A 12,021-nucleotide genomic window follows, 5' to 3' on the forward strand; every position below is an offset into this window, starting at 1 on the left:
CATATTGCGCTATTTAGGCTCCTGTCCGGTTGTCTCTGTGCTGTTTTTTTAAAGCACCCAATACTTTTCTGTTCCCTTAGTAAACAGTTCTCCTCTCCCAGCCTCCATAAGGAACTCGGCCCCTTCCCTGGGCTGCTGCGGCTCTCTTCATTATTCTGTCTGGCTGTGCGGCACAAAAGCCTTTCATATCGCAGCCGCTGTAAAGGAGACTGATTCATGAGACATGAAATAAGCAGAGCTCAATCTTTACACTCCGTACACAGGCAAGTGTCATTCTCCCCCTGCCTGCCCACAAATAGGATATGTCAGGCGCTGACTTACATGCACTCTCCGCCATCCTCTGCCTGAGTAATTCTAACCTTTATTTGGCATCTTCATTTACTAGAGTAAACAGTGGAGCCCACAGCATGGCTGCGTTTTACCCAACAGCAGCGCAGAGGCATATGAACAAGCGTATAGAGGGTCATGCAAGGGGGGGGCAAGCAGGATCTGAAGAGGGCCCACAGAGATAAAAAATAGATACACAGACAGTATTAAAGGGTTAAGGTGCCCAGTATGAATTAAATACTTAAAAAGTCTAAAATGGAAAGGCAGTGTGGCCAGTCTAACTGTAAAGAGTGTTATTTAAAGGGGCACTACAGCGAAAAACTGTAAAATTTAAAATATGTGCAAACATATACAAATGAGAAGTACATTTTTTCCAGAGTAAAATGAGCCATAAATTACTATGTTGCTGTCACTTACAGTAGGTAGTAGAAATCTGACAGAAGTGACAGGTTTTGGACTAGTCCATCTCTTTATAGGGGATTCTCAGGGATATACTTATTTTCAAAAGCACATAGTGAATTGCAGTTGCTCTGTCCAAATGCCAAAAAACTGTGTAGGGAGCAGGGAAGCTGGCCAGTTCCTTTTCGGGAATATCTTTATAAAGAATAAAAGCCTTGCTGAGAATCCCCTATGAAGAGATGGACTAGTTCAAACCCTGGCACTTCTGTCAGATTTCTACTACCTACTGTAAGAGACCGCATTATAGGAGAAAAGTAATTTATGGCTCATTTTACTCTGGAAAAAATGTACTTCTTATTTGTATAGGTTTTCACATATTTTAAATTTTACAGTTTTTTGCTGTAGTGCCCCTTTAAGCACTATAAAAGACAATGCATTTTGTGGGTGGTTGCTTGCTTCCTTGGGTCAATTCAGATCAAAAAGTGCCATTCTGTCTGGCTGTATCAAGCATGGGCCCCTCAAGATAGATACATCCAGACAGAAAGGTACTTTTTGATCCTGGGGTTCCGGTATCTTGAGATAGATGGATACCGATGATAGAATGGGCCTATTTTGCTTCACTGCTGTTAGTGTTGGGCGAACAGTGTTCGCCACTGTTCGGGTTCTGCAGAACATCAACCTGTTCGGGTGATGTTCGAGTTCGGCCGAACACCTGATGGTGTTCGGCCAAACTGTTCGGCCATATGACCGAACTAAGAGCGCATGGCCGAACGTTACCCGAACGTTCGGCTAGCGCTGTGATTGGCCGAACGGGTCACGTGTAGTGTTGGGCGAACATCTAGATGTTCGGGTTCGGGCCGAACATGGCCGCGATGTTTGGGTGTTCGAGCCGAACTCCGAACATAATGGAAGTCAATGGGGACCCGAACTTTCGTGCTTTGTAAAGCCTCCTTATATGCTACATACCCCAAATTTACAGGGTATATGCACCTTGGGAGTGGGTACAAGAGGAAAAAAAATTAGCAAAAAGAGCTTATAGTTTTTGAGAAAATCGATTTTACAGTTTCAAAGGGAAAACTGTCTTTTAAATGCGGGAAATGTCTGTTTTCTTTGCACAGGTAACATGCTTTTTGTCGGCATGCAGTCATAAATGTAATACATATAAGAGGTTCCAGGAAAAGGGACCGGTAACGCTAACCCAGCAGCAGCACACGTGATGGAACAGGAGGAGGGTGGCGCAGGAGGAGAAGGCCACGCTTTGAGACACAACAACCCAGGCCTTGCATGAGGACAAGAAGCGTGCGGATAGCAATTTGCGTTTTGTCGCCATGCAGTCATAAATGTAATACAGATGAGAGGTTCAATAAACAGGGACCGGAAACGCTAACTCATCACAGATGTTCATTGTTCATGTTACTTGGTTGGGGTCCGGGAGTGTTGCGTAGTCGTTTCCAATCCAGGATTGATTCATTTTAATTTGAGTCAGACGGTCTGCATTTTCTGTGGAGAGGCGGATACGCCGATCTGTGACAATGCCTCCGGCAGCACTGAAACAGCGTTCCGACATAACGCTGGCTTCCGGGCAAGCCAGCACCTCTATTGCGTACATTGCCAGTTTGTGCCAGGTGTCTAGCTTCGATACCCAATAGTTGAAGGGTGCAGATGGATTGTTCAACACAGCTATGCCATCTGACATGTAGTCCTTGACCATCTTCTCCAGGCGATCGGTGTTGGAGGTGGATCTGCACGCTTGCTGTTCTGTGTGCTGCTGCATGGGTGTCAGAAAATTTTCCCACTCCAAGGACACTGCCGATACCATTCCCTTTTGGGCACTAGCTGCGGCTTGTGTTGTTTGCTGCCCTCCTGGTCATCCTGGGTTTGCGGAAGTCAGTCTGTCGGCGAACAACTGGCTAGAGGAGGATGTCAATCTCCTCTTTAAAGTCTCCACAAGGGCCTGCTGGTATTCTTCCATTTTGACCTGTCGGACTCTTTCTTCAAGCAGTTTTGGAACATTGTGTTTGTACCGTGGATCCAGAAGGGTATAAACCCAGTAATTGGTGTTGTCCAGAATGCGCACAATGCGTGGGTCGCGTTCAATGCAGTCCTAGGCCGAAGAGGTCATTGCCTAGGGTCACAAAAACCTGTTTATTTGGGCTATTTCAATGGTAGTGATGGTGACGTACATAAATCTCAGCCATGGCCGTTAGCAACGTCTGAATTTCACGAAATGTCTCATGCAGGTAGAAGACATATTGTTAGACTTGGACTCCAAAGATGGGGTCCCAACATCTCTGCAAACCAGAGTTACAGGGGTCCAAAATTGGTAAAATCCCCCATAGGCTTTCATTGGGCCTCCTATTTACAGTTCCAAAATCTCACATCTTTTCAAAGGGCAATTGATCAGCAGTGGCAAATTTTCTAGCATTGTAGGGACCCTTAGGGGGAACATGACTGGTGAGTTTCGGGCCCCTAGGCCGAAGAGGTCATAGCCTAGGGTCACAAAAACCTGTTTATTTGGGTTATTTCAATGGTAGTGATGGTGACGTACATAAATCTCAGCCATGGCCGTTAGCAACGTCTGAATTCCACGAAATGTCTCATGCTGGTAGAAGACATATTGTTAGACTTGGATTCCAAAGATGGGGTCCCTACATCTCTGCAAACCAGAGTTACAGGGGTCCAAAATTGGTAAAATCCCCCATAGGCTTTCATTGCCTCCCTATTTCACTTTCCAAAATCTCACATCTTTTCAAAGGGCAATGGCTCAGCAGTACCAAATTTTCTAGCATTGTAGGGACCCTTAGGGGGAACATGACTGGTGAGTTTCGGGCCCCTAGGCCAAAGAGGTCATAGCCTAGGGTCACAAAAACCTGTTTATTTGGGCTATTTCAATGGTAGTGATGGTGACGTACATAAATCTCAGCAATGGCCGTTAGCAACGTCTGAATTTCACGAAATGTCTCATGCAGGTAGAAGACATATTGTTAGACTTGGATTCCAAAGATGGGGTCCCTACATCTCTGCAAACCAGAGTTACAGGGGTCCAAAATTGGTAAAATCCCCCATAGACTTTCATTGCCTCCCTATTTCACTTTCCAAAATCTCACATCTTTTCAAAGGGCAATGGCTCAGCAGTACCAAATTTTCTAGCATTGTAGGGACCCTTAGGGGGAACATGACTGGTGAGTTTCGGGCCCCTAGGCCAAAGAGGTCATAGCCTAGGGTCACAAAAACCTGTTTATTTGGGCTATTTCAACGGTAGTGATGGTGACGTACATAAATCTCAGCAATGGCCGTTAGCAACGTCTGAATTTCACGAAATGTCTCATGCAGGTAGAAGACATATTGTTAGACTTGGATTCCAAAGATGGGGTCCCTACATCTCTGCAAACCAGAGTTACAGGGGTCCAAAATTGGTAAAATCCCCCATAGACTTTCATTGCCTCCCTATTTCACTTTCCAAAATCTCACATCTTTTCAAAGGGCAATGGCTCAGCAGTACCAAATTTTCTAGCATTGTAGGGACCCTTAGGGGGATCATGACTGGTGAAATAGGGAGGCAATGAAAGTCTATGGGGGATTTTACCAATTTTGGACCCCTGTAACTCTGGTTTGCAGAGATGTAGGGACCCCATCTTTGGAATCCAAGTCTAACAATATGTCTTCTTGCCCGGAAGCCAGCGTTATGTCGGAACGCTGTTTTAGTGCTGCCGGAGGCATCGTCACAGATCGGCGTATCCGCCTCTCCACAGAAAATGCAGACCGTCTGACTCAAATTAAAATGAATCAATCCTGGATTGGAAACGACTACGCAATACTCCCGGACCCCAACAAGTAACATGAACAATGAACATCTGTGATGGGTTAGCGTTTCCGGTCCCTGTTTATTGAACCTCTCATCTGTATTAAATTTATGACTGCATGGCGACAAAACGCAAATTGCTATCCACACGCTTCTTGTCCTCATGCAAGGCCTGGGTTGTTGTGTCTCAAAGCGTGGCCTTCTCCTCCTGCGCCACCCTCCTCCTGTTCCATCACGTGTGCTGCTGCTGGGTTAGCGTTACCGGTCCCTTTTCCTGGAACCTCTTATATGTATTACATTTATGACTGCATGCCGACAAAAAGCATGTTACCTGTGCAAAGAAAACAGACATTTCCCGCATTTAAAAGACAGTTTTCCCTTTGAAACTTTAAAATCGATTTTCTCAAAAACTATATTTTTTTTCCTCTTGTACCCACTCCCAAGGTGCACATACCCTGCAAATTTGGGGTATGTAGCATGTAAGGAAGCTTTACAAAGCACGAAAGTTCGGGTCCCCATTGACTTCCATTATGTTCGGAGTTCGGGTCGAACACCCGAACATCGCGGCGATGTTCGGCGAACGTTCGCGAACCCGAACATCTAGGTGTTCGCCCAACACTAACTGCTGTAGTCACCAATGATAAGCGAAAATGCCAATATTCTTTACGCATTCATTTCACGAAAATAATGTAAAAATGTATTACATGTTTGTGGGGTTTTTTGCATATTTTGTGAATTTTTGCGCTAAAAATAAACAAATGTCATCCTTTTCACGAATTTTCATGGTAAAAATAAAAATGTTTTGAGTTTTGATGAATTTTCGGAAAGAAAAATTTGTTTTCTTTGACCATATTGCAAAAATACTATGTATTTTCGCAAATATTTTCTCGAAATCGAAAGTAGCATTTTCGATGCAAAAATGACACTGGTAATCACAATAAATATTGATAAGGCCCCGGTATCCCGAGTCTGAAGTCTGAGTCTGATGATACACCAAAGACAGTACATTCACTATGTAATTATTGCAAAAAGTTCCGATGCTGAATGGTCCCATTTCAGTTCCCAACACACCCGACCAGTACAATTACGTGTAATTATGCAAAAATGCCAAATTTGATTGTGTGGGAACAAGTTTAAAAAAAGGGGGGATTTAGGCCTCTTTCACATTGGGACGTTGCGTTTGATGCGACATGACGCAGCGCATGTAGGTTATGAAATTGCACGTTATTTTGCACTGCGCTATGTGTCACCTGGTGCGCCATTTTCATTGCATACTGATGGAATGAAAACGGCACATGCGCTACATTGCTGAGCATGTGCAACACACATAATGCAGCAAACGTATTGCTAAACGCACAGCATGCAGCACTTTTTAATAACGCTACATGTTACACACAACACAACGTGTGCACTGTGAATGTCACACAGACTTTGCATTGCTGTGCGTTACTCTGCGTTAAAGTATTTTATAAAGTGGGACTTTAACGTCGCACTGTGAAAGAGCCCTTAAAGAAATTTTAAAAAAAAAAAATGATTTTCAAGAATTCAAAGAAAAATTTTAAAAATTATATATATGGAACAAAATGTATATGGAACAGGTGTACCAGAGCAAAATGTTGTTTTACCAAGTTTAAAACCATTTTTTCATTGATTTTTTTAAAATGGAATTCCTCAAAAACTACAAGATCATTTTGTAATTTTGAAGGGGGCTTTACCTGAACATATTTTTGCAATTTTCACAAAACATTGTTTATAACGGCTGCATTTGTAAATTAGCAAAAACATTTAGAAATTGGTTATGCAAAATCATTCAGTAATTGCAAAAGTAGCACGTAACGATCATTATTAGTGGATAGATGGGATTGTCTTACCCAGTCCAGTAGCCGAGTTATATTTCACGATCGGCGTGCTCACACTTCCCATGTCTGTTACACACTTCACCTGAAAGTAAAAAGCTGAAAATATGCGCAGTAAATAGCAAACAGACAGTGTAAAGAAAGAATCTAAAACAACTGTGTGTTTCAAAATGGTCTGTTTGATTGAATAAAGCAATGACACTTGTTGGAAAAATGCTTAAGAATTAAGTTGATAGACACAGCAATGCTGGGAGGAGCAGGTGCAACAGTCGTGCCTCTGGATATACAGCTTTAAGTTTAAGTATGTAACCATGATTTAACTATGTTAGAGCAACATAATCTGGGCACTGACCACAAAGAGAAGCTTCAAGTCACCTTTAATTCACTTCAAACAATCCCGACATCAAAGGATAGTGTTATGGCCTGACAGCCGTTTCGCAGGTAGCGACCCGCTTCGGCAGAAGCAAACAATAGTTTGTAACTATTGTAACAATTGTTTGCCTCTGACGAAGCGGGTCTCTACCTGTGAAATGGCTGTCAGGCCACTACACTGTACTTTGAAGTCAGGATTGTTTGGAATGAATTAAAGGCGACTTAAAGCTGCTCTTTGTGGTCAGTGCCCGGATTCAATTGCTTTTCTCTACTTGAACATGTTGGAAAATGTTTGCAATTAGTAAATCCATACCTAAAGTGGGTAGCTGGAAATGTGGACACCCTGCTAGAGGTGGAAGTTTGGGTGTCGCCATAGGCCATTGAAATAGCAGTATTGAGGTGAAATTATCCCTAAATTCCGCTATTTCAATGGGTGCCAATGGCAGCATCTGAAAAATGAAGTTTTTTGATTCTTGGGGGTGGTTTATGGTGGCTTGGGGTGGTTAAGATTAGGCATGTTTTTTTTCAAGGTTAGGTGTGGGGGTGGTGGATAAGGTTAGGCGTGGGAGGGGTGGATAAGGTTAGGCGTGGGAGGGGTGGTTAAGGTTAGGCATGGGAGGGGTGGTTAAGGTTAGGCGTGGGGGTGGTGGTTAAGGTTAGGCGTGGGGGTGGTGGTTAAGGTTAGGTGTGCGAGGAGTGGTTAAGGTTAGGCGTGGGAGGAGTGGTTAAGGTTAGGCGTGGGAGGGGTGGTTAAGGTTAGGCATGGGAAGGGTGGTTAAGGTTAGGCGTGGGAGGGGTGGTTAAGGTTAGGCGTGGGAGGGATAGTTAAGGTTAGGCGTGGGAGGGGTGGTGGTTAAGGTTAGGCGTGGGAGGGGTGGTGGTTAAGGTTAGGCGTGGGAGGGGTGGTGGTTAAGGTTAGGCGTGGGAGGAGTGGTTAAGGTTAGGCGTGGGAGTGGTGGTTAAGGTTAGGCGTGGGGATTAAGGTTAGGCGTGGGAGGAGTGGTTAAGGTTAGGCGTGGGAGTGGTGGTTAAGGTTAGGCGTGGGAGGGGTGGTTAAGGTTAGGCGTGGGAGGGGTGGTTAAGGTTAGGCGTGGGAGGGGTGGTTAAGGTTAGGCATCAGGTAAGGTGTTTGTGCGGTGGGGACAGTTAGTGTTAGGCCTGCGCTACTCTGCATATTAGGCAGGACTGATAGCTGGGGCACAACAACAATCCAGCCCCTTGGGGTCCAATCTTCTCCCCGCTCAACCGGATCCCCCCCCCCCCCCATGTACACACATTTCCTGACACCTTTGCAGAGTAGCACAGGGAGCAGAGTAATATTTACCTGCTTCTAGCACTGTGAGTCTCCTCCATGTGTCACGACAGCACACTCTCTGCTGCCATTCGCCTGCTCCTGATCGTGTGACTTACATCGATTATGGGATAGGGAGCTGGAGAATGACAGCAGAGAGAGCTGTGATGCATGGAAGAAACTCACAGCACTGGGGCAGGTGAATATTACACTGCTCCCTACGTTATTCTGCACTTCAGTGTTGAGAGGAAGGAGGGGCGGGCGGGCAGGCAGGCGGGCACCTCCCTTCTTCCTCAGATCTATTGTTACGCCTCCGGCTGATAGAACTGGCCATCCATCTCCCCTATCCAGATCTCTATGCTCCACGGGCAGTGATGTTAGTGTGGTTTCGGGATCGTGAGCATAGGCACACCGGGCAGGGAATGTTGGGGGGGGTGTAGAGGGGACAACAGACCATCAGGAAATGAGGGCAGCCGGAAGACTTGTTTACCCTAATAAACCAGGCCCAGATCTTCTGATTGCCCCACTTCTAAAACAGAGATGTTATTAGTGTAGAACGAGCCCTTGCAGGGGGCCCTGATCTGTGAGGGGCCCCAACTTCTTACCCTATGGCCTGACCTCTCCTCCAAAGCAAGTGTGGTAGCTACACTCCTTATAGGTAGGAGGAGTCATGGTGGCTGCACGGTCATGTGAGTTTCATCATAATGGCCACAGTTCTTACATGATTCTAAGCAGATGGGCACCCTTACTATTGGAGCCACCACAGTGGGAGGGGGCGGGGCTGTGAATGTAGGGGGGGCATCAAAGTTTTTGCTAGAGAGCCCCATGATTTGTTGTTAACTCTATTTTCACACTTACTTTTGTCCATGGTCTTTGGAATGTGGACGCTGGTGTCGAATCCGCTGTACAGGCGCTGGCCTCTCTCCGTTAAGACAAATTCTTTCAGCTGTCCATTAAGCTGGAAGCTGAGGCTCCAATCCACAAAGATCGTGGTTATATTGCTTAAAACATAGAAAACTGCCTTGTATTCCGGCTCTAGAACAAATCAAAAAATTAAAACACAATATTAAAAACACCTTCAATGTCTGCATCAGTTAAATATAATAATCTTCTTTACCATTGTTGAAGGACAATTGACCTGAAAAGCACCCTGTGAAATAAAGATATGCACATAATACTCACCCCCTGCAGACTCCATATGGCATCTTGTGACTTCCCTCAGGTGCCCCGTTCAGCCGCTGCTTCGTTCTGAAATCCGGCATGTCCATATTGAAAATGACGCTGACCCAGGAAGTTCCTCCAGGGCCAACGCTTCGTCAGCGTCAAGATGCTCGCTCAGGACACCTGGGAGTGAGCTTAGTGGGGCGGAGAAGGGCAGGAAATGGATGGGAAAGCTGCGTGAGTGGACTGGGCGGATGCCAGGAGCTAGGGATGGTCGGAATGCCAATTTCCGATTCCGCGGTAAATCCGCATTCCGTCATGTACCAATTACCGATTCCGCTTTCTGCTACCAATTTCCGCATTCCAATGCGGAATTTCCGCCGGAAATCGCGGAAATTCCGCCCAACTTTAACATCGATTTTCTCAAAAACGATAAGGTCTTTTTGCAAACTTTTTTTTGCATCTTGTTCAGAAGATTCCGGATTTTTACTGTAATGTAAAATGCAGAAAATCAGCATCTGCCCATTTTCTGCATTTTACATTACAGTAAAAATCCGTCGACTTTAGTTTTCAAAAAGACCTTATAGTTTTTGAGAAAATCGATGTTAAAGTCGGGTGGAATTTCCGCGATTTCTGGTGGAAATTTCCGCGATTTCCGTCGGAAATCCGCCTACGGCACTTGCATTACCGATTTCCGCATTCCGATGCGGAAATGCAATTTCCGATCGGAATTTCGGAAATTGCATTTCCGCGGAATCCGAACGAGCATCCCTACCAGGAGCCTGCCTCTTCCTGTTTAAAAGTTTGACTTACTCTGAAAGTCACAGTTTTCTGCTGGGGATTATGAGTAGTGTTGGGCGAACATCTAGATGTTCGGGTTCGGGCCGAACAGGCCGAACATGGCCGCGATGTTCGGGTGTTCGACCCGAACTCCGAACATAATGGAAGTCAATGGGGACCCGAACTTTTGTGCTTTGTAAAGCCTCCTTATATGCTACATACCCCAAATTTACAGGGTATGTGCACCTTGGGAGTGGGTACAAGAGGAAAAAAAAATTTAGCAAAAAGAGCTTATAGTTTTTGAGAAAATCGATTTTAAAGTTTCAAAGGGAAAACTGTCTTTTAAATGCGGGAAATGTCTGTTTTCTTTGCACAGGTAACATGCTTTTTGTCGGCATGCAGTCATAAATGTAATACATATAAGAGGTTCCAGGAAAAGGGACCGGTAATGCTAACCCAGCAGCAGCACACGTGATGGAACAGGAGGAGGGTGGCGCAGGAGGAGAAGGCCACGCTTTGAGACACAACAACCCAGGCCTTGCATGAGGACAAGAAGCGTGCGGATAGCATGCTTTGTACCACCATGCAGTCATAAATGTAATAAAGATAAGTGGTTCAATAAACAGGGACCACGCGGCAACGCTAACCCAGCAGCAGCACACGTGATGGAACAGGAGGAGGCGCAGGAGGAGAAGGCCACGCTTTGTGAGACACAACAACCCAGGCCTTGCATGAGGACAAAAAGCGTGCGGATAGCATGCTTTGTACCGCCATGTAGTCATAAATGTAATAAAGATAAGAGGTTCAATAAACAGGGACCACGCGGCAACGCTAACCCAGCAGCAGCAGCAGCAGCAGCACACGTGATGGAACAGGAGGAGGCGCAGGAGGAGAAGGCCACGCTTTGTGAGACACAACAACCCAGGCCTTGCATGAGGACAAAAAGCGTGCGGATAGCATGCTTTGTACCGCCATGTAGTCATAAATGTAATAAAGATAAGAGGTTCAATAAACAGGGACCACGCGGCAACGGTAACCCAGCAGCAGCAGCAGCACACGTGATGGAACAGGAGGAGGCGCAGGAGGAGAAGGCCACGCTTTGTGAGACACAACAACCCAGGCCTTGCATGAGGACAAAAAGCGTGCGGATATAGCAGCAATGCTTTTTGCCGCCATGCAGTCATAAATGTAATACAGATGAGAGGTTCAATAAACAGGGACCGGAAACGCTAAACCATCCCAGATGTTCATCGGTCATGTTACTTGGTTGGGGTCCAGGAGTGTTGCGTAGTCGTTTCCAATCCAGGATTGATTCATTTTAATTTGAGTCAGACGGTCTGCATTTTCTGTGGAGAGGCGGATACGCCGATCTGTGATGATGCCTCCGGCAGCACTGAAACAGCGTTCCGACATAACGCTGGCTGCCGGGCAAGCCAGCACCTCTATTGCGTACATTGCCAGTTCGTGCCAGGTGTCTAGCTTCATGCCCGGTTTCAGGTCCAGCGGTGCCAGCCACAAATCCGTCTGTTCCTTTATTCCCCTCCAAATTTCCTCCCCTGTGTGCTGCTTATCCCCAAGGCAGATCAGCTTCAGCAACGCTTGCTGACGCATGCCAACAGCTGTGCTGCACTGCTTCCACGATCCTACTGCTGCTGGTGCTGGGTTAGCATTTCCGGATGAGGTACAGCTTTGAGATGCGTTGGAGGAGAAGGAGTCAGAGAGGTAGGTGCTGCTGTTGTTATCCAGCTGTTTGCGGCGTGGGCAACACCCGCGCCGTAGCAGGTGAGGAATCGCTGCCAGGCTCCACAAGGTTCACCCAGTGCGCGGTAAGGGAGATGTATCGACCCTGGCCGAACGCACTCGTCCAGGTGTCAGTGGTGAGGTGAACCTTGCAGGCAACGGCATTCTTCAAGCTTCGGGTTATTTAGCTGACCACGTGCTCATGCAACTCAGGCACTGCAGAGCGCGCAAAGTGGTAGCGGCTGGGAACCACGTAACGTGGGATGGCCACTGACATCATGCCCTTGAAGCTG

General features: G+C 46.2%; 1 protein-coding gene across 6 annotated transcripts in view; it reads right to left on the reverse strand.

The window, feature by feature from the left end:
• Window positions 1–12,021, reverse strand: part of USH2A (usherin) — a 1,078,291-nt gene that overhangs the window by 50,763 nt on the left and 1,015,507 nt on the right. For all 6 annotated transcript variants that reach the window (XM_068232882.1, XM_068232881.1, XM_068232884.1 and 3 more), the window contains 2 exons: window positions 8,906–9,082; window positions 6,400–6,483 (listed from right to left, as the gene is read on the reverse strand). In XM_068232882.1, the coding sequence (XP_068088983.1) occupies window positions 6,400–6,483; window positions 8,906–9,082 (261 nt within the window). The remainder of the gene's footprint in view (window positions 1–6,399; window positions 6,484–8,905; window positions 9,083–12,021) is intronic.

This window comes from Hyperolius riggenbachi, chromosome 4 (assembly GCF_040937935.1).
Source record: "Hyperolius riggenbachi isolate aHypRig1 chromosome 4, aHypRig1.pri, whole genome shotgun sequence".
NCBI lineage: Eukaryota > Metazoa > Chordata > Amphibia > Anura > Hyperoliidae > Hyperolius > Hyperolius riggenbachi.